The sequence below is a fragment of the Heteronotia binoei genome, chromosome 2 (assembly GCF_032191835.1).
Source record: "Heteronotia binoei isolate CCM8104 ecotype False Entrance Well chromosome 2, APGP_CSIRO_Hbin_v1, whole genome shotgun sequence".
Lineage (NCBI taxonomy): Eukaryota > Metazoa > Chordata > Lepidosauria > Squamata > Gekkonidae > Heteronotia > Heteronotia binoei.
The window spans coordinates 190,801,341-190,815,113 of NC_083224.1; the positions used below are offsets into that span (position 1 = coordinate 190,801,341).

At 51.0% G+C, this 13,773-nt stretch overlaps 1 protein-coding gene across 1 annotated transcript; it reads left to right on the forward strand.

Annotated features, from left to right (window-relative positions):
• The first annotated feature begins 1,725 nt into the window (after positions 1 to 1,725).
• On the forward strand, positions 1,726 to 9,885 carry SLC35E1 (solute carrier family 35 member E1). Its single transcript, XM_060233097.1, has 6 exons — positions 1,726 to 2,164; positions 2,616 to 2,686; positions 2,811 to 2,948; positions 4,549 to 4,674; positions 6,608 to 6,853; positions 8,857 to 9,885. Exons 1-6 carry the CDS (start codon positions 1,726 to 1,728, stop codon positions 9,088 to 9,090), a joined length of 1,254 nt encoding a protein of 417 aa, XP_060089080.1. The 3' UTR covers positions 9,091 to 9,885.
• Positions 9,886 to 13,773: the final 3,888 nt, after the last annotated feature.

Genomic DNA, 13,773 nt, shown 5'->3' on the forward strand with positions numbered 1-13,773 from the left:
AAACTCTCCTTGGCTTCTCACACCAGACCAACACAATCAATGCCAGAGATCTTCAGCATGGGAAGCGCCCTGAAAGAAAAAGGCACTCAGATGAGTATCGCTACCCTCCCCCACCCATTTGTCCAAGACTAATGGAGGCCTGAGAAACTGGGGGGGGGGCTCTTATTATACCTGAAGAACTTGCTGGATGGAAAGGGCTGGCTGCTGGCACAGTTGATGCACTCCCTGGAAGACTGGAGTGTGAATTCCTATGCTTTCTTCCATGGTGGTGCCTTGCTTTTATGTTACCGTTTGCCCGGCCCCAGATTTGATTGCCTGCTGGTGCCAGGGTGATTTTTTGCAGTCAGGTCTCCTCTTTTTAAACAAGGCCTTTGTCCCGTTTGTTGGGCTACTGTTACCCTTTTAATATGTACCCTTGCTACCTGTTGAATTGCTACTGGCTTTTGATTGTATGCTGCTGCATTGTTAGCAGGTAGTGTTCTTAAATTGTAGCCTGGTTTAGGAACCCTGCTGAGAATGCAGCATAAGAAGTACATTAACCAAATAGGTACAGTATTTTTTGCACCATAAGACTCACTTCCCCCCCCCCCAAAAAAAAAAGTGGAGGAAAAAGTGTGTGCGTCTTAAGGAGCGAATACTGTAACTTGAAATTTATGGTGCTGCTGCTTTTGTTCAGTTTTGTCCCATTATGTTCTAGTTTAATGAATAGTGGTTATTTTAACATTTCTATTTGCTTTTTAAAGGAAAATGCAAATGAATACTGATTTGAATACCTGGAGCCAAGTAAGAGGCTGGGGGGGGGGACCCCCTCCAGTAAAATACTGGATGATGATGATGATGAAGCAGTCTTTTTCAATGTCTGTGGAATTCCTCCTCTCTGCCCGTGAGCTCAGCCTCTTTCTTTGCTGGGCTTATACCGCGATTCGTGGTCTTAACCCTTTGTGCTTTTCGTGTTTCTGTAAGCCGCCTGGGGCGCAGTGGGGCAGAAATGCCCTCCTCACCGACTTGGGGGAGACCAATGTTCCCTCTAAGCTGCAGAGCCTTGTGAGCAAAAATTCTACTTTGTGAGCTACTGAAATAAAAGTTGTGAGCTCCTGCACCAATTACTGTGCTCTGGGGTCCTCCTTCCTGAGCTCAGACCAAAATGTGTGAGCCGGAAGCTAAACGCCTGTGAGCGGGCACCCCCTGACTCAGCCGAGAGGGACGCTGGTGGTGGAGCCCCGCTTTGAGTGAGGCTGGGAGGAAGTGCGGGGGAAGCAGCTGCGCGGAGGGGGGAGAATTTTTGTTCACAAGACTCTGCAGCTTAGAGGGAGTATTGCTTGTGACCAGTGTTGCCTCTAAGCAGAGTTAGTGTGAGCCCGCTCACAGGGGGGAGGTGATTTTTTGCAGTCAGGTCTCCTCTTTTGAAACAGGGCACTCGCCACTTAGATAGAACAGGGGCAGGGCATTCAACCGAGCTTTCAGGGCACAGTGATCTGACCATGGCGCAGGAGAGGCGAGGCCGCCTTCATGCCCCTTCCCTGAGGACTCCGCGCCTCACAGCCCAGCCCTCCCTCCCAGAGCGGCCCTCCGGGGCTTCCGTAGCCCACCCGGGCATCGGCTTCCTGTCGGCGGGCGGAAGTGACGTGAGAAGCGCGCGCCTGCCTGCCCGTCCGTGAGGGTGACGCGCGCGTTCCTGGCCCAGCGGCATCCGGAGGAGGAGACGCGGCGGCGTGTGCGGTCGGGATGTCGTCTGCGGGGCCGCCCCCGCCCTCCTCCTCCCCCTCGGCCGCCCCTCCCCAGCCGGCCGCCCCCCTCCTCCTGCCCCCCCCGCCTTCCTCCTCCCCCTCCTCGGCGGGGGCGCGCGGGGGGGGCGCTCTCCCGCTGCGCGTGCCTGCGCTGTGCCTGGCCTGGTACGCGCTCAGCGCGGGGGGGAACGTGGTCAACAAGGTGCTGCTGGGCGCGTTCCCGCGGCCCGTGACCGTCTCGCTGTGCCACGTACTGGGCCTGGTGGCGCTCCTGCCCCCCCTTCTGCGCGCCTGGCGCGTCCCCGCCGCAGGCCCCGCCCAGCTGCCCCCCCGCGCCTACCCCCGCCTCATTCTCCCCCTCGCCTTCGGCAAGTACCTCGCCTCCGTCTCCGCCCACGTCTCCCTTTGGCGCGTCCCCGTCTCCTACGCCCACACCGGTGAGAGGGGAGATGGGGTGGAAGGGTGGAATCCCCCCCCCCGGCCCTCCAGGGATCACCAGAGCAGAATCTCTGGGAGAGAGGGGGTGGCTGCCCCCCCCAGGCAGAGGAAGGAAGGAAAGGCATCCCTCCGGCTCTCCAGGGGCCCTCAGAGCAGAATCTCGGAGAGGAAGGGAGGGTTGGAACCCCCCTCACCCGGCAGAGAAGGGACCTCCCCCAGCCCCCCAGCAGAGAAGCCTCAGAGGGAGGGGGTGGCTGCTCCCCCAGGCAGAGAAGGGAACCCCCCTCCTCCAGCCCTCCAGGGGCCCCCAGAGGAGAACCTTCAGAGAGAGCGGGGAGGGGAGGGGTGGCTGCTCCCCCCAGCAGGCAGAGGAAGGAAGGAAGCCCCCAGTGGCCCCCAGAGGAGAACCTTCAGAACCTTCTCTAAGCCCGTCCCTCCTTCCCCTTTCAGTGAAGGCTACTATGCCAATCTGGGTGGTTCTGCTGTCAAGAATCATCATGAAGGAAAAACAGACGACGAAGGTAAGAGGAGAACTGCTCTCTCCTCCTTCCAGAAGGGCGAAGAAGCCTTTGGGGGATCCTGCTGACTCCCACGCCTGCTTGAGGAGCTGTCACTCAAAGAGTCGTCTTCTTCTCCCTCTTGCAGGTGTATTTATCCCTCATCCCCATCATTGGTGGAGTCCTGCTGGCCACAGTCACAGAGCTGTCATTTGACACGTGGGGACTCGTGAGTGCGCTTGCTGCAACTCTCTGTTTCTCTCTTCAGAACATTTTCTCTAAGAAGGTATCTCTCACATCTCAGCCTCTTCTGGGTGTCTCGCTGTGCCAGTTCGGGGCAAGGATTTCACTCGGGGTGTTCCCCAGCTCAGGACTTGTCACTTGGCTTCCTGTGTACGTGGAAGATGGGTGGAGGCATAAAATTCTGGGAATTGGGAGTCCAAAATACCAAGAACAAAATCCACACGTAGGACCAACTGAATTGACACAAAACATGGTGCATGCTTTTAAACTTGCAGGCTGCTTGTTATAAATGTTTAAAAGAGAGTTTTCTGGGGAGCAGACTCTTCAGGCCGTAATTTTACAATATGATTTATTTATTTAGTGAATTTATATTCCGCCCTTTCCCATAATGGGCTCATGGCGGATCACAACATAGATTAGACAATAAAAAACAACAAGTCAGATTTAAAACAATATAATAAAACCAAACAGCGGATGATCTTGCAAGCATATTGTATGAAATATATAAGGGAACAAAGTTGTATTTCTGATAGTCTAACAGTTCTTGTTTTGAGACTTTGCATGGACCAATATAGCCCTTCGCAACTTTTTTCCTGCTTAGGAGTTCTGAAGCCCTGGGTGGGAGGAGATGTGTAATCCTCCCCCCCCCCCCCCCCGAAAAAAAAGAAAAATTCAAAACTTTTATATCAAATTTAAATGTATTTTGCTGTTTTAACAATATAAATAACAATGTAAAAATGTATCACTTATAGCGTAGCATATACTGTTTTCTACATGACATACTGAAGACATTTGAGAGCATTTGATTTTCCTGTAAACAAAACTGCAAATATATCCAACATAAGAGAAAGCTAAAGCTGCACCCTCAGCCATCTTTGCCCATGTATCTTCGTTCTTGTCATCTGAGAAACAGGAAGAAATATTTTAAAAGAATAAGCTTTGAACTGAAGCCGTCTGGCAGTCACAACAGTTCTTTGTAGTTAAACTTTATAATACTGGAAGCCATCGAGATATTCAACAGGGTATTATTATCTGGTATGTGGTTGTATTAATTGTGAACAAAACTAATCACATTTGCACAACAAATATGTCCTTTAAAATATTGCAATTTCTGCTGAGCACATGAATTACTCTCTAATATTGCACAGCTTTGCAGAATACATTTTAAGTGACACTAGTCTTTTTTTGTAAAAAAAATCATTTCACTCATTTCAAAGAAAAATATTTCCTAGGAAACTTTTTTCCCTGCACTTTCCAAAGTTTTCATTCGAAAATTTCATTTTTCATTGGAAAAACTGAAACAAACCCTTGAGGGAGAAAACAGGTCCCTCTTCCCTTTCCCTGTATTCTTTGGGGAGTTCTTCCTTAGACCTTCACCTCTCTGAAGGGCGGGGGGGGGGGCGGGGCTTGCCACTTAGGAAGTCTCATGGCCTGTCTGAAGGTGGCTTTGCAGAAGGGAAACTGAAGCCAGGAGGCAGCTTTTTAGCTCATTCTTCCCTGTTCAGCTCTTTCACCTCTGGAAAGTAGGAGCAGGAGAGTGTTTGATTTCTTGTCAGAATGCTTGTGCGGGGTGTGGGGGGGGGGAGACCAGCCAGTTCTTCAAAAGGGGTCTGCTGCTGTCATCCCCTGCTCCTCCTTTTCAGGTGCTGAGAGACTCGCGAATACACCATCTCCGGCTGTTGAACATCCTTGGGTGCCATGCTGTGTTCTTTATGATCCCGACGTGGGTCCTGGTGGATCTTTCTTCCTTCCTTGTAGAGAATGACCTGGTAAGTCTGAAGGCAGCTCTGCAGCGGGACTTGTGGCCCCTCAGCCCTGCCTGGGCGCTTCTGCTGGAGCTCTGCTGCCTGCACAGAGTTTGGCTGCTTGTTCTGACTTGCTGCAGCCTGTGGTCCTTCTGCCTTGTGGCTTCTGGTGAAAGCTGGCCCTGAGCCCAACTCTTGGGTAGCTGGATTCTAAGTCATTGACAGACAGCAGAATATGCAGAGCTGTTGGCCAAAAGGAAAGCACTGCAGTTCTTTAAAATCCAAGTGCAGATGTGAGGGACAAAGGGCTGCATGAGGCAGGCTCAGCTGCTGTGACCTTGTGTGCCCCCACCCCCAAGATTTCTCTTTTTTGCCTCTTGGGAATTCTGGGGGAAAGGCTGCTACAGAGTTACATTTGTTTTGCTTACGTATTTGTACTCTGAAGGGACCCAAAGTGACTGACAACAACAAGAAGAAGAAAGAATAAAATACAGCTAAAGCAACCGACAGTCTGGCTGGCCATACGCAGGCTTTATACTTGCACCAGGAAGCAAAAACCAAACCCTCCGAGATGTTAGAATTGGCAGAGATCTTCTCCCCAGCTTGCTGCTCTTTTCTTTTCAGAATGGTGGGGAAAGAGCAACCAACAGAAGTATTGTGGCATTCTTGAAACAGGCCTCTGTAGGCTTGAGCTCATTGCTACACAGATTAATCCAATTTTCTCACTAGAATAATGATCAGAACGCATTATAAAGCAAGGATTTAAAGTTGCCTTGTTAAATCCCACGCTAAATGATTGATAGTTCACTGCCTGGATTGTGAAACAAGAGGCTTGGCGCTGGAAGAGTCTTGGAGAAACTGCAACAGAAATGGAGTAGTATCTTGAGGGATTTGGTCCAGGCCAGAAGCCTGCCTGCCTCAGTGCTTCTGCTGGTTCCTCTTCGGTGCTTCCTGCTGGTGTCAAATTTCTCCTTCAAGGGAAACCATCTGATGGATTTGTGTACGAGAGGGGGTGTTTCTTATTTTCTTTGGTCTTTGTGCAAGAACTTTTTTACTCTTTATGCAAACCTTCGGTTGCCTGAAATACATAAAGCTTGACATGGAAAGTTAGATGCAGAATCTAGTGAAATAGAGGAAAAATAAACTTAAGTTATGCTGCCATTCTGAAGAGTAATTATTTGTTGAGATTAAGTATAATAGAAATAAATATAAGTACCATAAAATAAATAATAGAAATAAATCCCAGGGTGCAGCAGTTTGCAGCTCCATCTCCGACATGGCGAAACCTGTAAGGATTGTTTGAACAGGCACTCATGCTTAACAGTAGTATAAATATCACACTGAACAAGTTATGTATGTGAACTTTTTTAAAGCAGTACAGCAAATTTGATAAGAAACTGAGCACTGCATGTATTTCAGTGTTTGCCAAGCTTCCTGGTTTTGTGGGTTTTCCCCTGGAATTGTTTTAAAGAATTGCTTTAAAATGTTCAGGTTACATTTCTGGGCTCTAGAGGAGTTGAGGTTGAGGTGGCTTTGGAAAGACTACCCAAGTTTGTTGATGAGGGCAGACTGGGATGGAGAACAGACAGAGGAAGGGGAGGGGGAATTGTGGAGGGAGGAGAGTCCACTCTGGTGGAGCAGGAAAGGATGCTGTGCTCTGTTGCATGTGGGGCGGAGGAGGCTGAAACTGAGGGAGGGGTGCAAGGGAAAGGGGAGGTGTCCTGACCGACCGGGGGATACAAAGTTACAGTCCCATGCAGGAGAGCTAGCCAGCAAGCCGTGCCTTTCTTCCTGTAAGAAGGCCAGGCAGCAGGCCTGCTGGTTCCCCCCAAGGAGGGGCTAGGCAGCTGAGGACATGACTGGCCCAAGGTCACCCGCTGAGGTGCTTTGACCTCGCCTCTCCCCCGGCTGAGGCGCAGCTGCCTGATGTCTGCTTTCTTCTGGCTCTCCCTGGCAGAGTTCTGTGGCCCACTGGCCATGGACCATCCTCCTGCTGGCTATCAGCGGCTTCTGCAACTTTGCCCAGAACGTCATTGCCTTCAGCATCTTGAACCTCATCAGCCCCCTGAGCTACTCTGTCGCCAATGCCACCAAGAGGATCACAGTCATCACCGTCTCCCTGATCATGCTGCGCAACCCGGTGACCACCACCAATGTGCTGGGCATGATGACAGCCATCCTGGGCGTCTTCTTGTACAACAAGGTATGGGTGCAGCGGGGGGGAGTGGCCGTCTTTCTCATGGAGGGACCCGGGCCCCCCTTTGCTGCAGCTGGGGGCTGGGATGTGGGTCTGCAGTCCCTCCCCCTCTGGCCAGGAAGAGTGGCAGCTGCTCCCCACTGGGACTGGATCCCTGGAGAGCCAGTTTGGTGTAGCAGTTAAGTGTGCGGACTCTTCTCTGGGAGAACCGGGTTTGATTCCCCACTCCTCCACTTGCACCTGCTGGAATGGCCTTGGGTCAGCCATAGCTCTGGCAGAGGTTGTCCTTGAAAGGGCAGCTGCTGTGAGAGCACTCTCTCAGACCCACCTGCCTCACAGGGTGTCTGTTGTGGGGGAGGAAGGGGAAGGAGATTGTAGGCTGCTCTGGGACTCTGTCCTTGAAAGTGCAGCTTCTGGGAGAGCTCTCTCAGCCCCACCTGCTATGGCCTTGGGTCAGCCATAGCTCTGGCAGAGGTTGTCCTTGAAAGGGCAGCTGCTATGAGAGCCCTCTCAGCCCCACCCACCTTACAGGGTGTCTGTTGTGGGAAGGAAGGGGAAGGAGATTGTAGGCCACTCTGAGACTCTGTCCTTGAAAGGGCAGCTTCTGGGAGAGCTCTCTCAGTCCCACCCACCTCACAGGGTGTCTGTTGTGTGGGAGGAAGGGAAAGGAGATTGTAGGCCGCTCTGAGACTCTGTCCTTGAAAGGGCAGCTTCTGGGATAGCTCTCTCAGCCCCACCCACCTCACAGGGTGTCTGTTGTGGGGGAGGAAGGGAATGGAGATTGTAGGCCGCTCTGAGACTCTGTCCTTGAAAGGGCAGCTTCTGGGAGAGCTCTCTCAGCCCCACCCACCTCACAGGGTGTCTGTTGTGGGGGAGGAAGGGAAAGGAGATTGTGAGCCACTCTGAGACTCTTCGGAGTGGAGGGCAGGATATAAATCCAATATCTTCTTCTTCTTTTCTTCTTTCCCGCTTCCTGCCCTGAAACACAGAGCACTTCCTGGGTTGTCTGGGATCCCCGAGTGGCCGGAGGGATGCAGCAGTCCCGGAGAAGGGGCGGGCCCTTTGCCTTTTCCTGGGAATGACAGCACATTAATCTGCACCTAGAAACACTCTGAGCTGTGACATGCATTCGTGTCTCCCTGTCTCTGAGCGTGCTGTAGGCCTGAGTCCAGGCAGGCAGAATCCAAGGGAAACCCCCCCCCCTCACATACACGCACACTCCTCCTTTTCATCTGTGTAGTCCTTCCCACGCCACACAACGCATTGGTGGACATATGAAACTGCCCTGTAGAGAATCAGACTGTTAGTAATGTCTCCTCAGACCAGCAGTGGGTTGCCACAGCCCCACCCATCTTCTGTAAATGCCACCTGTTGAGTCCTTCTAGCGCAAGGGTGGCCAAAATTGCTTAACATAAGTGCCACGTAGAATAAATGTCAGATGTTTGAGAGCCACAAGACATGAATGTCCGATGGGTGAGAGCCATAAGGAAGGCAAAAAGATGGGGAGGGAGAGATGGAAAGAAAGCAACTTTAAATGCATTCTCCAAGCCGCTGGCTGGCTTGACTTGGAGAAGTGATTTAAAGAGAGAAATGCCTTCTTCAAGCCGGGCTGTGGGGGCTCAAGAGCCACACAATGTGTGTGAAAGAGCCACATGTGGCTCCCTAGGCACAGTTTGGCCACTGCTGTTCTAGCGCAATATCATCTCCTCTGAAGAGCAGCAGTTCTCCCAGGCAGAGAAGAGCCATTCCAGCACCTGATGCCAGAAGCCCCTTTCACTGGAGATGCTGGGGCTTGAACCGGGGGCCACATCCCTCCCTCCCATGCAGAAGCATTCTCCTTAATCTGTATTCCCCTTGCAAAGTCATCCTCCTGCAAAGGCTCCAAGCTGCTCTGTTTGGCATCTCTGTTCACCCCGTCCAGCGATTGGCAGAGGCGAATGATGCTGGGAGATGCAGCCTTCTTTGAGAGATGCTAGTCATGTGCTCTCTCTCTCCCTCTCCTTCTGTAGACCAAGTATGATGCAAACCAGGAAGCAAAGAAGCACTTTCTTCCGATGACAACGGGGGACCTGGTGAACCTGGAGCGTCACCGGAGCATGCCTGAGAAGTCTCAGAATGGACTTGCCTCCTTCACGCAACGCGGGGACTTTCAATACGGCAGGAGCAATGTTCTAACTGATCACTTCCAGTACAGCCGGCAGAACTATCCAACTGTTTACAGCTCCAGCCGGTATGACATATAGTGGGGCAACCTGGCCCAGACAGTTGACACCGGGCTCCCTGCAGCGCGCCTGCTGGGGCTGCCAAGGGACATTTTGGTGCTCGTGTTGTGCAGAGAGGAAGGTCCCTGTGCTGGAAGACTGGTGGAGGAGGGGCCTCTTCCCTCTGCAGCGGAGGCTGCTCTTCCCCAGGCAGTTTGGCAACAGAAACCAGATGCTGCTGCTGCTGCTACAGCACATTATGTGGGGCTGGCAAAGAAAGCGAGTGCCCCAGTCGTCTTCTCTCCGTAGCTGCTGTGCCCCGAACCTCTAGATAGCCGAGCGCAGCGGCTGTGTGGCCAGTATTTCATCTTGCAACCTCCCCACTGGATTTGCACGTTGCCCTTCTGTTTTGTTCAGAAGCTGCTTTCAGAGTGTCGTGTGCAGAGAGCAGCACTCCTTGTCCCTTCTTCTGTGGAGCTTCTTGACAGAGAGGAGCAGTGAGAGTGGGTGGCACCTACAAGGCGGGGTGGGGGTGGGGCATGTGCGTGTATGTGAGTAGCTGTCTGTGTCGTCCTCTGGCTCACGCAACTTCGCAAGGGGGTTCCGCGAGGGACCTTTGATACTTTCCATTCAGTGTTGGTTCAGGCCTGTGAGAGACAACAGTAGTGAGTTCAAAAGAATCATGTCCCAGAAGGGTTTGCGGTCATTAATGTGTGATGTGGACCTCAGAGGCTTCTGGTAGTTCTCTTCCCATTTAAATCATGAGATCCAGCAACTTTTTCAATGACTTCCTAGGTAATAAGTCACTCCTCATTAAAGATGTACATTTGGAACAATGCTTGCTTAAACATAAAGACTGCTGTTAACATTTGGCAAGGGTGGAGACCTGAGACACCGGGTATTTCCTGGATTTCCCCCCATTTTACAGGAAGTTGTGTGTGTAGGTGTGTTTTGAATTGCTTTGTCATTATAGTTTGCTACAGAACTTTGTCATCTGTATTATAACAGGCTTATTCAGTTTGAGCATCTGCTGCTCTTGGCAGTTTTCTCTTCCTTGGCATATCTTGCTGTTTTCTACTCCTCACCTGGCCCAGAGTTCCACTTTGGGAGTTGGAGTGACCAGCCATTATAGGGCAGTGTTGTGAATTTAAGTCCAAATCAGTTTTTGTGTTTGCTCTGCCCCTGTAGGGTCTCCTTGTTTTCTGAGTTTGCCCAGGTGAGGAAGGGAGCTCTGACTTCCAGGCGGCTGAAAGCAGATGCCTTGAGAGGCCTTCGAAAAATATTCTGCCTCTATTCTCCTCCCCACCCCCCCTCAACACACACACAGATCTTCTGGAGACAAGGGTCCTTGGGAATTCAGCTGGACAGATTTGAGCTCTCCCCTCTGTGTGTGTTTCACCTGGAAGCCATACTGAAGCCTTCTTCAGCAGAGAGGAGGAAATTCATTCTGTGACAGGCTGCTCTTGAGAGAGATTCCATGGCCCTGTTAGCTCAAGGGAACACTCTGGGGCGTCTCTAATTTCCCATCCTCTCTGGCTGCGTTTATGTTTCTTCCACTGTGGTTGCTAGCACTCCATCCGTCCCCTCCCAGATTCTAGCACAGATGCGTTCTGCATCGTGAGCGTTGCCCTGGCTGGAAGAGGGCGAAATGGGACCGGAGATGCTTGTAGAAAAGGTTGGCATCATTTAATATTTTTTTTCCCTTTATCAAGGGTGAGGTGAAGCCTTCTCCTGCATGCAGGTGGTGGCCTTAATCCTGTCTCTTCCCCCATCAAAGCAGAAAGATGCTGAGGAAGACTGTCCTGAGTTGGGGTTCTTATTTGCCAGCCTGGAGAGGGCGGGAGCTGTGGCCTCCTGCATGAGCTGGACCCCGATGCTCCCTCGTTGTCCATCTCTCCCGTGCCAGAGGTGACTGGAGCTGGATGTGACCTTTGGGCTTAAAACCATAGCAGGCTAGTAGAGGCCATTGTGCTGATCCTGCAGTTCCCATTTCTTTGCCATCTTTACTCTTTCCTGTTTTCTTCTTTTTGCAAATCTGCTTCCAGTTGTGGTGGTTTGGAGCTGAGGAGGCTGTGGGGGGGATGACGAGTGTTTGGAAGAGCAGGGGGGGAGGGGTGGTATTTCCCCAGCTGCCCCCAGAGATCTGCCAGTGTCTTTCCGTGGCTCGTTTCAAAACCAAACTTGAGCCGTGCCCGTTCCCTGGGCGTGTGGTTTCGGTAGCCAGGGACCGCACTGTTGCTTGGGAGGTAGGAGGGCTCTGAACTTTGTCTTCTGAAGCAGTGTTTGTGTGTGAGGGGGGGTGCCATCTGTTTAGGCAAAAAGCTTGATCCCTGGTGGGAAGCCACCATCTCTGTCCACTCCCCCCCCCCACTCCCGGGCCAGCAGAGCAGGGTCTCTTTTCAGAATCCGGGGGGACATGTCAGGTGCTCAGCTTCATCTAGACCTGCTTCAGCCGACGGACAAGCTAATGGGGTGAGCAGTTGGGTTCCACCTGCTCCTCTACACCTTTTCACTGAACAGTCTTGTGTGTTGCTGTGTATTGAGAGCTGAATGTCTTCAAAATGTGTGCAGCTGAGAAACCAAATGGATGTGTGGAACAAAAGAGCGGCATTTTAAAAAGGTGCAAAACCTCCCTGCCTTGTGTCTGAGGGACAGCCGGGCACGGGGTGGGTTCCAGGGCTGCTTCTCGCCTGACCCTTGCAAGTCCCTGACTTTTTAAGATGCCGAAGTTTCTTGCAGGAGTGAATGGACTGTGGGTGTTTTCCAAGGCACTTATTGCTGCTCTGTTGCTGTGGGCTCCTGGCTTGGCCCCAGCCTTGCCCTGGTGAGAGGCAAAGGCCAGGATGGCCCTGTTGTGTGAATCCACGTTTGTGACAACTTCTGGTAGGGATGAAGATGGTCTGGGAAGGCATGGTAATACTGAGGCATGCTGAGAGAACCGGGGCGGGGGGCGGCGTGTTAAGGACCCATTAAAGTAGGCTCTTGGAGGAAAAATAAGAATCAGATGATCCATGCAGAACTTAGATGGGAGTGGGGGGGTTGCTTTATTCCATGGATCCACTGAAGGCATGGAGTGGAAGTGACCATTGTGGCGGGGGGAGGGGAGAGACCAACTGTCAGGTGGGGGTTTCATAAAGGTGAGGTTCCGGTTGCACACGGAGACCCTTCAGCTAGCACTCTGGTCCATCCATCTGCGCCCACCAATGGGATCTTTCCAAAGAGAAGGGGGGTGCTAATCTCTGGGAGCTTGGAGGGGCAGCGTCTCTCTAAATGGTTTGCAAATTACATCTCCTTGAGCTGGGTGTGGATGTCAGCGAAGGCGCCTCCTGTCCCAAGTCGGGGGCCCTTTTCAGTGTACAGCAATTGGGGGGGGGGGTTAAAGCCCAGGTGGGTAGTCGTGTCAGTCTGCAGGAACTGAACAAAGCAGGTGTCCAGAGGCACCGCTGAAGTTAACAAGAGGTGTGTTTCCTAGTTGGGAAGAAGGTGCCACTGAACTCTTGTTTTTGTTTCAAGACAGCAAACTTCAAATTGGGTAACAGAAAAGGGTTTGAAATTATGCTTTTTAAATATTGAAAATGTAAATAAAGCAGAATCCTGTAAAATGAGAGTCTGTCTTGGTTGAGTTGCTTTGAAAAGGGGCTTTAATCCTGGTTAGAGATTCTGGAAATTTTGAAACCACAGGAAAGATACTGTTTTCTGGGGGGTGATGGAAACGTTTGGGGGGGGGGGGGGGAGAATGAAAAATGTGCAATTCATACAAAATGTGTATTGAGGAATACTCAGCATTGGTTCTGTAAGGGAAGATCTTGCCTCACTAACCTGTTACAGTTCTTTAAGGGGGTGAACAAACATGTGGACAAAGGGGACCCAATAGATGTTGTTTACCTTGACTTCCAGAAAGCTTTTGATAAAGTTCCTCATCAAAGGCTCCTTAGTAAGCTCGAGAGTCATGGGGTGAAATGACAAGTCCTCTTGTGAATCAAAAACTGGCTAATTAACAGGAAACAGAGTGAGTATAAATGGGCAGTTTTCAAAGTGGGAGATGGTAAGCAGTGGGGTACAGCAGGGCTTAGTATTGGGTTCATTGCTTTTTAACTTCATTAATGATTTGGAGTTGGGAGTAAGCAGTGAAGTGTCTTAAGTTTGCAGATGACACTAAATATTTAAGGGTGGTGAGAACCAGAGAAGATTGTGAGGCACTGCAAGGGGATCTGTTGAGGCTGGGTGAGTGGGCGCCAATGTGGCAAATGAGGTTCAAGGTGGCCAAGTGCAAAGTAATGCACACTGGGGCCAAAAATCCTAATTATAAATACATGTTGATGGGGTCCGAACTGTCAGAGACTGACCAAGAGAGAGATCTTGGAGTTGTAGATAACTCACTGAAAATGTTGAAACAGTGTGCGACTGCAATAAAAAAGGCCAGCGATATGCTGGGGATTATTAGAAAAGGAACTGAAAACAAATCACCCAGTATCATAATGCCCCTGTATAAATCGATGGTGCGGCCTCATTTGGAATACTGTGTACAATTCTGGTCACTGCACCTCAAAAAGGATATTCGAACTTTGGAAAAAGTGCAGAAAAGGGCAACTAGAATGATTCAAGGGCTTGGAACACTTTCCCTATGAAGAAAGGCTAAAACGCTTGGGGCTCTTTAGTTTGGAGAAACATTGTGGGGTGACATGATTAGAGGTTTACGAGATTATTCATGGGACAGAGAAAGCA